At 34.1% G+C, this 17,128-nt stretch overlaps 2 protein-coding genes across 2 annotated transcripts; both read right to left on the reverse strand.

Moving 5' to 3' along the window:
- Nucleotides 1–1,009: 1,009 nt before the first annotated feature.
- LOC149003479 (uncharacterized) lies at nucleotides 1,010–5,258 on the reverse strand. Its single transcript, XM_089138830.1, has 9 exons — nucleotides 5,216–5,258; nucleotides 4,621–4,947; nucleotides 3,845–4,357; nucleotides 3,561–3,692; nucleotides 3,275–3,390; nucleotides 2,652–2,814; nucleotides 2,408–2,488; nucleotides 1,857–2,320; nucleotides 1,010–1,609 (listed from the first exon to the last, which is right to left on the reverse strand). The coding sequence occupies exons 1-9, from the start codon at nucleotides 5,256–5,258 to the stop codon at nucleotides 1,010–1,012; spliced, it is 2,439 nt and encodes an 812-aa protein (XP_088994956.1).
- Nucleotides 5,259–10,652: 5,394 nt separating this feature from the next.
- On the reverse strand, nucleotides 10,653–14,557 carry LOC149003480 (uncharacterized). Its single transcript, XM_089138831.1, has 8 exons — nucleotides 14,545–14,557; nucleotides 13,947–14,267; nucleotides 13,153–13,674; nucleotides 12,857–13,036; nucleotides 12,643–12,735; nucleotides 12,149–12,229; nucleotides 11,571–12,061; nucleotides 10,653–11,307 (listed from the first exon to the last, which is right to left on the reverse strand). Exons 1-8 carry the CDS (start codon nucleotides 14,555–14,557, stop codon nucleotides 10,681–10,683), a joined length of 2,328 nt encoding a protein of 775 aa, XP_088994957.1. The 3' UTR covers nucleotides 10,653–10,680.
- Nucleotides 14,558–17,128: the final 2,571 nt, after the last annotated feature.

The following is a 17,128-nucleotide window of genomic DNA, read 5'->3' on the forward strand; positions in this document are numbered from 1 at the left end:
CTGGTTTTCCTCCACGTCATCGTCTCTTATCATTGTTCTTCCTATACTGGAGGGTTGTTGTGTTGCTTCCGAAAAAAACCCATCAGGGGTTAGTTATGTAGAAGATCCCGTTGATTAGCTCCTTGGGAAGATGACCAACAAACAATTCATCTTCTGTTTGCAGCTTCTTTTCTCATATCAGAATAGTAAAGAAGACAACAAGCTACGTACGTTGAATATGATCACCGGGTGCATCTCCTATGATATAGACATTTGCAATGGTGCTTCGCTAATTCTTGGGCGGATATATACAAAATTGTTTATTTGGAAGATGACATACTGAGGTAGGCTCTTTCACTTGCACTTCTAGGTTATTTTGGCTTTGACATTTAATCAATACGAATCGAACATTTTGATTTCAGGCAATGGGCTTGTTCGCTTTTTATGTTTTAACCTTAATTTTCATCACTGATTGAATCTGAGCTCTTGACCAGAGGTGTAAATGGATAATCAAAATCCACTTCTGAATTCACATCGACATCCGTTTAGAAGAATTTGAATCCGTCCGATTACTAGTAGGATGCCGATATGATATATCCCTTTCTAAATGATTATTATTAGTCCGATAAAATTATCCGGTTAAGTTACTTATTTAGATTTATTTTTCTTATTTTATAAATTTTTTACTTGTGATATGTGACTATTTTTCTAGATTTTCTACTAAAATAACTACTAGAGTTGCTAAATTCTTAAATTATCACTATCTGATCCGAATTCGATCTGTTTACACCCCTAGTCTTGATCGTCATAAGATAGCCCCAATTAATTGGGTACAGTTATGATAGCAACTGACATTTGGAAAGAAGGAACATAACTAATGATATGCTTGACTTTCAAATCAAACCACTAATGATATACATCATCTTCAACCAATCAGATAAATTGGACAAACCACATCTCAATTTATTGTTAAAATTCAATTCGTTCCACTGCCTAAAACCACTTGCATTGCACTTCCATGCAGACTTGGTTATTTACCGACTCCAAATATTTTTACCCTAGTTGTGCCAAAAGCCCATTCTATGAATAGGTGAAATTCCACCAAAGCATATATGGTAATTGGCACACTAGCTAGAAATACAATAGGAAAGGAGATCCATAAAACATTGTAATGAACTAAAACTAGGACAGCAACAACAAATTCTATCATCATCCCCACTATAGAAATAAATAGAAAGACAAGGCCAATAGTCAACATCCGGGGCAAGTTGTCCACGAAGTCGTCTTTTGCGTAGCGTGAAGTAATGATGGCTAGAAACATCAACATTGAAGCAACTGAAGAGCTAAGTGCTAATATGTTTGCCGAGACAAAAGCTATAGAAAACTTTTCATGTATATAATTGGGCTTGCCTGTGCCACTCTCCTTGGTACCTGGTACTGTAAACACTGCAGCAAACATAATTGTGGTAATAAGGGCTGCAACCACTGTGCACTGTGTTGCTGTCTCCTTCATCCAAGTTGTCCCCTCTTTTATTAGATTTTCATGTGCCTCCATGAATAAAATTCTTGCGGTCTTCCCATCATTATTTTCAAATTCTTCATAGGTTGGAGGCATGATTTTTTCCACTTCCTATGATAAGAAATAAAATGAATATCAAGATATGATACCTTAGATTCGTCTATGGTTTTCCTTCGAGGAGGCATGATGTTTTCCATCTCCAATGTGGTGGATATAATTAGCACAATGTGGAGATTAGAAGGCACTTTTGACCAACCTAGCTCTTTGTATGTAAGATTTTAAAAATAAGCTTTTCCTCCTAAATTCCTACCTAGGAATTCTAAATTAAGCAAGAATGGCTGGGAAAAGTTAAAATTACCTTGTACCATAGTAGTTCATGTTGCACTTGGAGGGCTGCCCCTGGGACTTGATCGAGACAACGTTTAGGGGCCATTTTTGCTGCCAAATGTAACATAGAATTCTGGGAATTGTCTTGTAACATTGTTATATCATTCTTCATTGGGCCCAGGTCATGGATGAGGTTGAAAATCTTTCCTTGGCGGTTGCTGATTGCATAATGGAATATAGTTTGGCCCATGCTTTCTGGCTCTTCATTTTTAAACCATGGACAAGTTTCTGAAAGAAGCTGAGGACAATTATCAATGACCTCCTTGATGAATTCAACTATTCCAAGCTCAGAAGCTCGGAACATTGCTTCAACTACTTCATCTTGGACTTGCCCAAGGTCATCAATTTCTGAGACTCGCTTCCATATTTTGTGTAGCAGTTTTTTGGCCCCACCATGCATTACTTTCTTATTGTAGATGGCCTTACAACTTGGAACTGTACGTATTTTTAAACAAGAATTGTCATGACGAGAGTTTTAGGAATGCAAGTAGTTTTAAGTGTAAGCTCTTCTTAGTTGCTCACCTAGTTTAAGTACTCTCTCCAATGGTTTAAGGAACCACAGACGTAGTCTCTTATGGAGTGGAATAGTAATTCTATCTCCTCCTGTGCAACCCCCAATCATAAGGTTTAGTACATCAAATCTTACATTTTTAAAATTTAATTCCAAACTCAAAAAAATAAAATATTGCATGTCATATATATATATTTTCTTCCAGTACATTTTTCAATTCTCACTACTTTGACAGTTGCTAGAATTGGCAAGTACTGAGCTTGTCATATTGAAAATGGCAACTTATTTTTGTGGGTTTTGTAGCCCAGACAGCAGCCAAACCCCATAAAGGTGATTTAGCTTGAATTTCTAATTGAGAATCCAAGCTAACTTTGGGAAAATTAACATTTATAAACTCTTCCTTAACATCGGAGTCAAACTGTTTCATTTTTGGAAATTTTTAAAAACATCTACCTAATAAGATATTTTAAAAAAAGTGTTACTCAAATAGATTTTATTTTTGAAAGTAATTACCAAACCTCAAATTTTGTGATAATTTTTCTTGCCCAATTGTTATTCTACTATATATATATATATATATAGTTAGTATTTTTTTTTACCTTTTTTTTTGTTAACATTTAATTATATTTGTAATTGAAAAAAAAAAAAGAAGAAAAAAAACCAGAGAGTTCATAGTAGAATATTAGTTGGGTGTAAAAGATTATCACAAAATTTAGGATCTAGTATTTATTTTCAAAAATAGAAACCATTTGAGCAATTTTTTTTTTTTAAGTATCATATTTAGTAAATGTTTTTCAAAATCTCTCCATCTAGGAAATTTTCCCTTCGTTTTTCTTCTGTAATAGTTGTTCTATTTCTATACTCCCCCTCACACGCACACGCACACGCACACACACATATACAGAGAAGTCACCTTGAGCATTGTCTTGGGATGCATTGGATGAATTTTCTACATCTCCTTTTGTTTGCAGCCAGTCATCATCAACATCAAAGACTGCTCCAAAGTATATCAAAAATGACAAAAATATTTTGCACTTAGAACATAATTTAGAAAGTGAACAAGCTGTGTCTCAAAAACTTGAAAACCACAAAGGAAAATTAGTCATAAAAACTTACACGAATATATGGTTTTCTCCAGATGATGTCTTAGGATACCAAACCCACCTGAATTTTCTGTAGAGAGTGAACTTGGAAATGCATAAGGCTTCATTGACAGTGCATCTATGGCTGTATACCTGTTTGCATCCTCCTCCAATACTAAACTTGGATGTCTATCAAGTAGATCAATGGCCAGATCTGCAAACAAAATAAATAAGTGATTTACTTTTAATCCGTTACATGAATTGCAGTATACACAAAATAATAATAATAATAATAATAATAATAATAATAATAATAATAATAACAAGCTCGATCCTCTAAAGAAATTTAGAATATTTCTCACTTACCAAAGAAATCACCAAAAATTAGAGAGGTGAGAAGTCTAGCTCTAACCATCATCCTCTTTTGTTTATCTTCTTTTGGTGGACAATCAAGACGATCTTGTTGTAGAGTTATTCGGTATAGATAATGAACAACATCTTTATTGCCTAACCTTGCAGCGATAGTTAATGGAATGTTATCATCATAATATTGACTTGGGAGCATCACTAGATCTTTATGCGTTTCTACTAGGACCTTCACAATATTCAAGTTTCCAACTGAGGCAGCAAAATGAAGTGCTGTTCTAGAGTATTCATCTGATATTTCTAGTTCTTTTGGTTCCATCATCTCTACCATTTTCTTTACAATTTCAATCTTTTGATATTGAACTGCTACATGAAGAGGAATCTCTCCTTCAGAGGTAAGCCTGGCAGTAAGAACTTTATTATTTTTTGAGATGAATTGAACCACTCTTGTTAATTCACCCTTTTTAATAGCACTGTACAAGGGGATCCACCATGTATAATTTGTGACATTTCCTGCCAAATGTGAAGCATATGCACTCATTAAGTAAGGCTGTCAATTTGAGAGTAAAAAGTGAAACTGAACGCTTAAATTGAACTAGGCACTACCGGAGGTGTACGTAGGGTATATACTTGAAATTAAGGGGCATTTTACACACAAGGCTGCTACTACCACCCTGGGGTCTAGGACTCAGACATTTCATTTGAGTTATATATTTTACATCATTGAAAGTGTTGATCTAGATATTCAAGAAAATGAATTTGTCGTAGAGACATACCTTGTCTTAGCAATGTCTCATTGGCATTCTTAAACATTGTCTCCAATTGACTCCAAGCTGAATTGGCTCTACTTTTTCCTTCAATATACGGGAGTGCCCATGCTTCACAACTTCGCCTTATAATTGATCGAACTTTTGCTTGGTTTTTCAAATAAGTTGGATAAGTTGGATCTTCAGAAGGGGGTTCGGTTTTTGATTCATCAACATAATCCCAAAGCCCTTCACTCCTCAAGTACTTTTCTATCTCAACTTTCCAAATTGCATAGTTAGCTTTGGATAACTTAGGAATCTTTACCTGTGAAGGTGCTCCCCATACTTCTGTGGATCCTGCTAGTAAAACATATTTTTTGTTTCATCATTACATATGATGTGAGCAAATCATAAATCCACAAACACTTCAATTGTTTTTTTTTTCTTCTTCTTTTTTTCATTACTTTTTCGCGGCTTAGAAGTAAAACATATCGTAAATCTTTAACTAATTAATCTTTCATTTCTTAGTGAGGATGAACCTATTGCAATCTAGTGGTCATGGGTTACAATAAAGATTAACCAGATTTCAATGACAATTGAGAAGCCAAAGAGTTTGATCAATTACCTGCATCACTCATATTAGCAGATGTGAACAGCACCTGAGACATGAGTATATGTGTTGAACAAGAAGACCAAGACAAGACAATGGAAGTTACATGATAATGTTAAGCTTGGAAGCTATAAATAGCTGGAAAGGGAAGACCTGACTCTTGAAGATTAGTGATTTTAATTTATTTAGTTCATTTTTATCTTCTTTTATATATATATATATATATATATATATATATATATATATATATATATATATATATATATATATATATATATATATATATATATATATATATCACCGATGCCACTCAACTGTTCTTATATATAAGTTATGCTAAATTCTAAAATGTCTCAATATTTGGTAAATTAAGAATTCTTCTTTTTTTTTCAATCATCACCCTGAACCATCCTTTTATGTCATTAAAAGTGTCTAAAGTGAATAGAGAAAGTGTCTAAAGTAAATAGAGAATCATAACAATATACAATAGTTTTGGACCTAATGGTTTATATTTATTTATCATATTCTTCTACTCGTGCTATATATCTAAATATGATTTTATAAATATTTATATTTATTTCAAGAGTTCAGTTTCCTAGGATTTTGGACTTGTTTCTCCAAACCTGTTGGAGATTTCGCTCTTATTACATTATTTAATTGATATCCTTTATCGTAAAAAAGAAATGATAAATTATTCTTAGTCTTCCAAAGGCAGTATGGAATGATGATCACGATGAATGCATAAAATATGGAATAAAGCAACTCACTAAAGAAAGAAAAGATGGTGTAAAGCAATGCTTGAATCAGTTCTGTTCTAACTCTTTTTTAATGGTGATTTCTATCTGGATTTTTGACATGTTATGGTTTAACTTATGAGAATTTTTAAATAATCAACGTTATATAAAGGTTAATCCATAAAAGGCATTTTCTTATTGACATCACTCTACTTTTTCTCTACACACACATATTTTATTTAATAAGAGTAATAGTTCGATCTTTTCACACTTATACTATAAACTATGATATTAAGGTTACGTTTTCTAAATTAAGGGTGTTAATTTGGTGCGAGAAAAGGAATATCAAAACCAAAATCAATTGTATAAACTGTATAGCACCAAACTAAGGTACAACATTCAGGTGTCCAACCAAACTGTAACAACTAACGTCGTTTTCATATAGAAATAGTACATCATCGTTCTTGTACAGTTTACTTACCAAAATTGTACCGTATCATTTTCATAACCGAAATCTATATTATTTATATATAGCAAAATCATCTTGTACCATTTTTTTACTAAATTACGGATACTATAATATTTTATACCATTATTCTCAATACAACTAGAGAGATATAACATACATGAAAATTATGGTACTAGAGAAAAGATTGAGGATGTATTTGTCATATGTGACCCGAATTCTTGTATTTGATATTGAAGGAGGACTCATCTTGACATATTTTGGTGGTCAACCCGAATTGTATAGTACTTTCAATTTACCTGAGTAAACTCTATAAATTTGTATCTTGTGTTCTCTCATGGAGTCATTGTGAAATTCAAGTTTTTTGCCTTAAGATTTTGGGTGATAATAGTCTTATGTAGTGCCATTTTGGTGATTAGTTAATATATCTCCATTGTAATGTTGTCCAGATCCAATAAAAGTTCTTCTTTTCAAATTGCATTGGTGTGTAAATATCATGTTAAATCTCTCTTTTTTTTTTTTATGACAAATCATATCAAATCCCTCTATGCAATACTAGAAATACAATTTGTTGGTTAATGGACCTTATTTCCACATTGATGTGAAGGTCAAATAGAAAAATCAGCATAACAAAGGGCAATCACAATTACAATGTGGTGGGCCTTTTTGAACTCAATAATAATCTCCTCCTCTAGAGGTGAATCTCCTTTTATCAAGATTTTGTCTTGTCTTGATTCTTTGTTAGTGACGTCAGATTTCCTCACGTCAGTGATGTTATTCTCTTTTTTTTTGTTTAATTATAATATTTATTTTTGCCTAGATCTTTTCAAGAAGTCTTGAATCGTGATTCTTAAGATGTTCTTGTAGGAATTATGTGGCCCAACACATGTCATTATATTACTTACACATTCACATTGGATACTTGTAAAGTTCTTTTAATTATACATAGAATTTATTGTTTATGATGATTTATGTGGTTGTTTGGTCCATTAGAATGTTTGGACTGATTTTATGAATGATCATCTGGTTTGAACCACTTTATAGTCCTTGACTTAACCGTGCCTATTATAATGTATTATTGTCTAAATATACATTGTTGGACTATAATGGGTTTAAGGGGTGCAAGTTAAAATTGCTCAGAGTCTCAGACTATGGAAGATATGAGGACTAGTCTCTCTATGGTTAGTACACTTTAAATCTATGGAGTCCATCAAAGGACTAGTCTCTCTATGGTTGAGTGTTGATCTTAGTGACTAGTGCTCCATTGCCAGTGACTTAATAATTATGAAAATGTACGCGTACATACAGACTACCTTTTGAAAGGATTTATCGATAAAATGGTTTTGCAAATTTGTTTTTATATATTAGTAAAAACTTATTTATTTTATTCTCTATTTTTTTTTTGGCAAAACCAAATTTGTTTTGTTTTATTTAATGGTAATTTTGTAATTTTGTTCTCTAATTCTTTTGGGGGCTTCTTAGTAATTGTCAAGATAAGTTTTAAGGGCATTCTGGATATGAGCATTAGTGGGCTAGCATCTCACTTAGGGTGAACTTTATGGCTAGTCATCTCCACCCTAGAGATATAAATATCTCAAGGTCACACAGCCAAAGGGATCTTAATTTTTCAGAAGCTCAAAATACTAAGTGATGGTATAAGCTGGGGTGAGCAGCTTGATTGCTTGTGAGATCCTTGACATCAAATGTGTTTCTTATTGTGGTGTTTATCTTCAAGTTTCATCCTTTACTTTTGCTTCAGTGGTGCTAGATCTTTCTTTTTCTTTTATATCATCTCTGCATGAATGGATTTATCTTCAAAGAGGTATGTTAATTCTATCATGATTTTGTCAAATAGTAATTTTTTCTTTTATAGATTAAATAATCTTGATTTCATCTTTTAGCTAGTTTTCTAATAGTTCTTCCCCATGATGGTTGTCATTTCTGTTTCTTTTATTCATGGTATTAGATTCTTGTTATTAATGTATCTCTGTTGCTTGATGCCTGAATCCACATCTTATTTCTGTGAACGTTTTTTGGATGAATAAAAGGAAAAGAGGTTTATGCTAGTGCATCCTTGACAAGCTCATGGGCTGCCACTGGATGTAGACTAGCAAGTTTCTCTAACTCATTAATGATGAAGTCATCAGAAACGTTGAATTGTTGAATCTCTTGGTTCCAGTTGAGTTTGTTGAAAGTTGAAACATGATCTTGTTCTATTATCAAGCACTAGCATTTGCTACATCTAATGAATTTCAGCCCATTGTTACATTTTCACTGACTGATTAGAAGTCTGTGGTCATCCTTTCGTGCTCGACTTCCTTTTAAGTTTTCTAAAAAAATGCTTTGTTCAACTGCTAACGGAGAATTAGATACCAGCTTTTTTCTATAAGCCCAATTTGTGGTGGCCGAATGGCATGGGAGAACAATCCCTATATGATGTAGAGATAACAGTTGATGTAAAGGGATATGGAGAATCTGATTCGTGGAGCAATCACTTAATTTGGATTCCGCGAGATAGAAAGTCATATATATAGATGATGCCACTGGCGGAAGGTAGAATCCGCAAGTCCTCCTTACAGTGTGTTTTCATGTCCTACCATCACATCTTTCAAATCATAGGAACTCGTAAGGTCGATGTATTTTTGTTATTTTCGGTTCCTTAGTGGAGGACAATATTTTTTTGATGGAACTGTAGGCTATTAGAAAGGGGCTACTACAAGCTATCCAGCTATACATTCCCCAAGTATTATCTGTTCAGACTCTGCAACAGCAGTGGCGATGGTGTTGAGGAAGTCCTCAGTTCCGTGGAAGGTGGTAGACATTGTGGAAGACATCAGAGTGATGGGGTTGCAATTTCAACGGTGTTTATTCGAACATAATTTTTTGGGAGGTCAATACTGTGCTAATTTTTTTGGCTGGATTTCTTTCCGTGCCAGGGGAGGTGGTCTTTGATTGTAACATTCTTCTGCCCCGGATGGCTGAACTTGTTTATAATGATGCCTCTGGTAAAACTTATTACCGTCTGTAATCTCATGTATAGTCTACTCTTTTATTAATATCATCAACTACTTTTTCCAAAAAAAAATAAAAATTAAAGAGGCGGTTCAAAACAGATATCAAGAGGTTGGCTCGGTAGGAATACCCGTTGCTGTTGCTGTTGCTGCTACCATCAGAGCAACAATGCCTCCAGAGGGATGGCAGGTATCATTGTTTAAAAGGCTAGATATATAATGGTTACATAAAAGAAACCCAAACCCCATACGGGAGTACCATAAATATATCCCTTATTCAAAGCCTGGATTAGTTCATGATCAGATTGAACAATATGGAGCCCCAAAGGACCTTGATGACTTCTTTGAGAAGGTAAGCCAATAAATATGATTCTTATTGACCCAAATGAAGAAACTTAGTTCTTCCACTTGCATGTGAAATTTTTGGCAGATTTCCAGTTCCTGCAGTGAATTTTGTTTGTTCATCACCAGGCACAACTCGTTAACTACGTTCAGTATAGGGCTCTATTAGCTAGAGGGGTGGACTTCCCGAATGTGGACCAAATACACAGGTGTACTTATTTGGAAAACTCAGAATCCTTGGACGGGTCTGAGGGGTCAGTTTTATGACCATCTGCAAGATCAAACTGCAGGATTTTATGGCTGCTGCTGTGCCGCAGAACCAATTCATGTGCAGCTCGATCCTTAGGAAGATGACCCAACAAACAATTTATCTTATGTTTGTAGCTTTATTGCTCATATCAGAACAGTAAAGAAGGCAACAAGCCACATTGAATATGATCATCGGCTGCATCTTAATTGTATGATATAGACATTTGCAATGGCGCTTTGCTAATTCTTAGACGGATACAAAATTGTTTATTTGGAAGACACATACTGAGGAAGGCTCTTTCACTTGCATTTCTGGGTTATTTTGGTCTTGACATTTAAAAATTTAATCAATACTTGAATCAAACATTTTGATTTCACGCAATGGGCTTGTTCGCTTTTTATGTTTTAACCTTAATTTTCATCACTAATTGAATTGGAGCTCTTGAACGTCATAAGATAGCCCCAATTAATTGGGTACAATTATGATAGCAACTGACATTTGAAAAGAAGGAACATAACTAATGATATGCTTGAGGTTATCAAAAATAACTAATGATAAGCCTGACTTTCAAATCAAACCACTAATGATATACATCATCTTCAACCAATCAGATCAATTGGACAAACCCCATCTCAATTTATTGCTAAAATTCAATTCGTTCCACTGCTTAAAAACACTTACATTGAACTTCCATGCAGACTTGATGATTTTTTGACTCCAAATATTTTTCCCCTAGTTGAGGCAAAAGCCAATTCTATGAATAGGGGAAAGTCCATCAAAGCATATATGGTAATTGGCACAGTAGCTAGAAATACTATAGGAAATGAGACCCATAAAACATTGTAATGAACTAAAACTAGGACAGCAACAACAAATTCTATCATCATCCCCACTATAGAGAAAAATAGAAAGACAAGGCCAATAGTCATCATCCGGGGCAAGCTGTTCAAGAAGTCTTCTTCTGAGTAGCGTGAAGTAATGATGGCTAGAAACATCAACATTGAAGCAACTGAAGAGTTAAGTGCTAGTATGTTTGCTGAGACAAAAGTTATAGAAAACTTTTCATGTATATAATTGGGCTTGCCTGTGCCACTCTCCTTGATACCTGGTACAGTAAAAACTGCTGCAAACATAATTGTGGTAACAAGGGTTGCAACCACCATGCATTGTGTTGCTGTTTCCTTCATCCAAGTTGTCGCATCTTTTACTAGGTCTTCATGTGCCTCTGTGAATAAAGTTCTTGCGGTCTTCCCATCATTGTTTTCAAACTCTCCATAAGTTGGAGGCATGATTTTCTCCACTTCCTATGATAAGAAAGAAAACAAACATCAAAATTGAAACACTATACTTCATATGAAACCTTAGAACTCATCTATGGTTTACCTTCCAGGAGGCATGATTCTTTCCATCTCTGATGCAGATGTCATTATCAAAATGTGGAGATTTAAAGGCACTTTTGACCAACCTCTTTGTGTGTAAAATTTTAAAAATAGGCTTTGCCAATATTCCTATGAAGGAAAACTTAATTAATTAAGCAAGAACAGTCAGGGAAATTAGTTAAAATTACCTTGTACCATAGTAGTTCATGTTGCATTTGCAGGGCTGCACCTGGGACTTGAATGAGACGACGTTTAGGGGACAGTTTTGCTGCCAAATGTAACATATAATTCTTGGAATTATCTGCCAACTTTATGATATCATTCTTCCTTGGGCCAACGTCATGGATGAGGTTGAAAATCTGTCCTTGGCGGTTGTTGATTGCATAATGGAATATAGTTCGGCCCTCGCTTTTTGGCTCTTCTTCTTTTTTTCTGGTAGAAAGCTCTTCATTATTAGAGCATGGAAAAGTTTCTAAAAGAAACTGAGGACAATTATCGATGGCCTCCTTGACGAATTCAATTATTCCAAGCTCAGAAGCTCGGAACATTGCTTTAATTGCTTCATCTTCCACAGACCCAAGGTCTTCAATTTGTGAGACTTGCTTCCATATATTTTTTAGCAGTTTTGTGGCACAATAATGCTTTGCTTTCGTATCGTGGATGGCCTTAAAACTTGGAACTGTAGTTTTAAACAAGAATTGTCATGACAAGATAGAGCTTTAGGAATGCAAGTAGTTTTATGTGTAAGCTTTTCTTAGTTGCTTACCTAGTTTAAGTACTCTCTGAAATTGTTTAAGGAACCAAAGACGTAGTCTCTTATGGAGTTGAATAGTAATTCTATCTCCACCTATGCAATGCAACACCCAATCATAAGGTTTAGTACATAAAATCTTACATTTTGAAATTTAATTCCAAACTCAAAAAATCTTATATATATATATATATAGTTTTTTTTACCTTTTTTTGTTAACATTTAATTATATTTGCAATTCGAAAAAGAAAAAAAATTATCACAAAATTTAGGATCAAGTAATTATTTTTAAAAATAAAATCCATTTGAGCAATTTAAAAAAAAAAAAGAAATCTAATGATAAATGTTTTTCAAAATCTCTCCATCTAGGAAATTTTCCCTGCGTCTTTTTTGGAATAGTTGTTCTAATTCTATCCTCCCAGTAACACACACACACACACTTCTTTTGGAATAGTTGTTCTATTTCTATCAGCCCCCCTCGCACACACACAAAAAAAAAGACAAGTCACCTTGAGCATTGTCTTGGGATGCATTGGATGAATTTTCTACATCTCCTTTTGTTTGCAGTCGAGTATTATCGTACTCATCATCAATATTGAAGACTGCTTCAAAGTATATCAAAAGGACAAAAATATTTTGCATTTAGAGAATAATTTAGAAAGTGAACAAACTGTGACTCAATAACTTAAAAATTACGAAGGAAAATGAGCCATAAAAACTTACGCAAGTATATGGCTTTCTTCATATGATTTCTCAGGGTATCAAATCCACTTGAATTCGCTATAGCGAATGAACTTGGAAATGCATCAGGCTTCATTGACAGTGCACCTAAGGCTGTATACTTGTCTGCATCCTCCATCAAAACTAAATCTGGATTTCTTTCTATTAGATCAATAGCCAGATCTTCAAACAAAATAAATAAGTGATTTTACTTTTAATCCGTTACATGAATCCCAATATACACAAAATAATAATAACAACAAGCTCCTCTAAAGAAATTCAGAATATTTCTCACTTACCGAAGAAATCACCAAAAATTAGAGAGGTAAGAAGTCCAGCTTTAATCATCTTTTTTTGTTTTTCTTCTTTTGGTGCACAATCAAGATGATCTTGTTGAAGAGTTTTTGGGTATAGATAATAAACAACATCTTTATTGCCAACATCTTTTTGGCCTAACCTTGCAGCAATGGTTAATGGGACGTTACCATCGTTTTCACTAGTGAGCATCACTAGATCTTTGTGCCTTTCTACTAGGACCTTCACAATATTCAGGTTTCCAACTGAGGCAGCAAAATGAAGTGCTGTTCTAGAGCATTCATCTGAACTTTCTAGTTCTTTTGGTTCCATCATCTCTACCATTTTCTTTACAATTTCAATCTGTCCATATTGAACTGCTACATGAAGAGGAATCTCTCCTTCAGAGGTAAGCCTGGCAGTAAGAACACTATTATTTTTTGAGATGAATTGTTCCACCCTTGTTAAATTACCGTTTCTTATAGCATCATACAAGGGCATCCACCATGTATAATTTGTGACATTTTCTGCCAAATGTAAAGCATATGCACTCATTAGTAAGGGTGTCAATTTGAGAGTAAAATGTGAAACTGAAAACAAATTAAACTGAACGCTTAAATTGAACTAGGGACTACCGGAGGTAGGGTATAAACTTGAAATTAAGGGGCTTTTTATCCATGGACAATGCTACTACCACACTGGGGTCTAGGATCTAGACATTTCATTTGAGTTATATTTTACATAATTGAAGGTGGTCGATCTAGATATTCAAGAAAACGAATTTGTTGCAGAGACATACCTGGTCTTAGCAATGTCTCATCGGCATTCTTAAACATGGTCTTCAATTGACTCAAAACTGAACTGGCTCTAGGTTTTCCTTCAATATACGGGAGTAACCATGCTCCACAACTTCGCTTGATAATTTTCCGAACTTTTGCTTGGTTTTTCAGATAAGTTTGATCTTCAGACGAAGGGGTTTTGGTTTCTGTTTCATCAACATAACCCCAGAGCCCTTCACTCCTCAAGTACTTTTCTATCTCATCTTTCCAAATTTCATAGTTATTTCTGGATAACTTAGGAATCTTTACCCCTGAAGGTGCTTCCCATACTTCCGTGGATCCTGCTGAAGTAAAACATATTTTTGTTTAATCATTACATATGATGTGTGAGCAAATCATAAATCCACGAACACTTCAATTGCTTTTTTCTTTCTTCTTCTTCTGTTTTTTTTTGGCGGTTTAGAAGTAAACCATATCATAAATCTTTAACTAATTAATCTTTCACTTCTTAGTGAAGATGAAGTGTATTACCTACTGCAATCTAGTGGTCATGGGTTACAATAAAGATTGACTTAGATTTCAATAACAATTGAGAACCAAAAGAGTTTGATCAATTACCTGCATTACTCATATTAGCAGATGTGAACAACACCTGAGACCTGAGTATATGTGTTGAACAAGAAGACCAAGACAACACAATGGAAGTTATAGGATAATGTTAAGTGCTTGGAGGCTATAAATAGATGAAAATGAAGACTTGACTCTTTATGATTAGTGATTTAGATTTATATAGTTACATTTTTATCTTCTTAGATCATTTTTTTAAATCACCAATGCAACTCAACTGTTCTTATATATCCATATGGTAGATTCTAAAATGTCTCAATATTTGGTAAATTAAAAAGGGTTTAATTTTTCTCTTCTCTTTTTCCCAGAGACATCCTTGTGAAAGAAGCTGAATCAAAATCTTTGGAGAAAGAAATATCTACAATTTATTCTTAGAGAGGACTAGACTGAAGCTTATGTTTCACTCATCACCCTGAACTGTCCTTTTATGCCATTAAAGCGTCTAAAGTGAATAGAGAATCATGACAATATACAACAGTTTTGGACCTAATGGTTTATATTTATTTATCATATTCTTCTTATACGTGCTATCTATATGATTTTATAAATATTTATATTTATTTTAAAAGTTCAGTTCCTAGATTTTTGGACTTGTTTCTCCTGTTGGAATTGCACTCTTACTAGATTCTTTAATTGCTATCCTTTATCATCAAAAAGAAATCATAATTTATTCTTAATCCTTAAAAGGCAATATGGAATGATGATCACGATGAACGCATAAAATTTGGAATAAAACAACTCACCAAAGAAAGAAAAGATGGTGTAAAACAGATGCTTGCATTAGCTGTTCTAGCCCTTTTTTAATGGTGAATTCTCTCTGGATTTTGACATGTTAGGGTTTAACTTATTAAAAATTTTAAATAATTAACAACGTTATACAAAGGTTAATCCGTAAAGACATTTTCTTATTGACATCACTGTGCCTTCTTTACTACACACATATTTTGTTTGATAAAAGTAGTAGTCCTTTTCACACTTATAGTATAAACTATGAAATTAAGATTACAATTTCTAAATTAAGGGTGTCAATTTAGTGCAAAAAGGAATACCAAAATCAAAATCAAGTGTATAAAACTATATAGTACCGAACCCCGGTACAATTTCAGGTGTCATAACGAACTGTAACAACTAATGTTGTTTTCATATGGAAATCGTACAAAATCGTTCTTGTACTAATTAGTTGCCAAATTGTACCATATCATTTTCATAACTGAAATCTATACTATTTATAAATACCAAAATCATATTGTATGATTTTTGTACTAAATTACCGGTATCCTACTAATTTATACCCTTATTCTCAAAACAATTAGATAGATATAACATACATGAAAATTATGGTACTAGAGAAAAAACTTAGGGATGTATTTCTCATATATGACCCGAATTCTTGTATCTGATATTGAAGAATGACTCATCTCAACATATTTTGGTAGTCAACCCGAATTGTATGGCACTTTTTATTTATCCAAGTAAACTCTATGAATTTGTATCTTTGTTCTCTCATGGAGCCATTGTGAAATTCAGGATTTTTGCCTTAGGATTTTGGGTTTGAGTTTTTTGTAGTGTTGTTATGATGATTAGTTGAGACATCAACATTGTAATCTTGTCGATCCCTCCATAGTGAAAGATTTTCTTTTCAAATTGCGATGGTGTGTGAACCACGTTAAACCTCTTTTTGGTGATGAATCATGTCAAACCTTTGTATAGCGGGTTACAATGATTGAAGTGCAGTTTGCTGTTTTGTGCCTTTTTTTTTTTTTTTTCTTTTCAAATTGATATGAATGTCAAATTGAAAAATTGGCAGAACAAAGGACAATCACAATTACAATGTAGTGGGCCTATTTGAACATTAGAAACCAAATTCTGAAGCCCAAAAACTGAAGGAAAAAAAGAAAAAAGAAAAAAAGAGGAATCTCCTCTAGAGGTGAATCTCCTTTACCTAGATTTTGTTATATTTATTCTTTGTTAAAAGGAAGGATATAGAAAACGAATATCGTTAGCGGAGGAGAGAATTTGTCGGCCGGAACTTCTGTGGAGGAGGAGGATCAGATGCAACGTAGCAATAAAAAGATTAAGCGACAAGGACTTTTACTTGAGAGGGGAGACTCGTGAGAAGTCACTATTCAAGGAATGTTGTGGCAAGTGGACAATGGTGAGAGCATTAACGTATGGCAAGGTAATTGGATACCATCGGCTCTAAATTTCAAGGTTCGGACCTTAAGCCCGAATCTTGAGATATCCAACTTGTTTGAGTTAATTGATGTTGATAATCGGAATTGGAACCTTTTTGACGATCACTGTTAGCAGTGTTTTTTGAACTCAGCATCAATCCCAGCAGGTTATATCGGGGGGGCCCCAGGCCCGGTGCCTCTTGGTTAAATCGGCATATCACCTATTATCGAATGAGAGAGATTATAGGTCAACAAGAGTAGCCTCATCGTCCATGAATGAGATTTGGGAAAAGGTTAGGAACTGCAAGTGCCTCCCAAAACTAAAGACTTTTCTATGGAAATCTTTGGCACAAGGTCATGTTACTGGAGAAAACCTCATGAGGAGACAATTCCCCATTGAT

The sequence above is a fragment of the Hakea prostrata genome, chromosome 10 (assembly GCF_041222555.1).
Source record: "Hakea prostrata isolate BN-2017 chromosome 10, UWA_Hpros_2, whole genome shotgun sequence".
NCBI classification, from domain to species: Eukaryota; Viridiplantae; Streptophyta; class Magnoliopsida; order Proteales; family Proteaceae; genus Hakea; species Hakea prostrata.

What these genes read in the sequence shown, in the direction of transcription:
- LOC149003479 (XM_089138830.1), bottom strand. Translation starts at nt 5,258, where the DNA reads ATGTCTCAGGTGCTGTTCACATCTGCTAATATGAGTGATGCAG. An exon ending in TGCTAATATGAGTGATGCAG is followed by an intron (nt 4,948 to 5,215) that starts GTAATTGATCAA and finishes TTTTACTAGCAG; the next exon opens with GATCCACAGAAGTATGGGGA. An exon ending in AATTTTTGGTGATTTCTTTG is followed by an intron (nt 3,693 to 3,844) that starts GTAAGTGAGAAA and finishes TTTTGTTTGCAG; the next exon opens with ATCTGGCCATTGATCTACTT.
- LOC149003480 (XM_089138831.1), bottom strand. An exon ending in ATCCCAAGACAATGCTCAAG is followed by an intron (nt 12,230 to 12,642) that starts GTGACTTGTCTT and finishes TGCATTGCATAG; the next exon opens with GTGGAGATAGAATTACTATT. An exon ending in TCAGAGAGTACTTAAACTAG is followed by an intron (nt 12,062 to 12,148) that starts GTAAGCAACTAA and finishes TTAAAACTACAG; the next exon opens with TTCCAAGTTTTAAGGCCATC.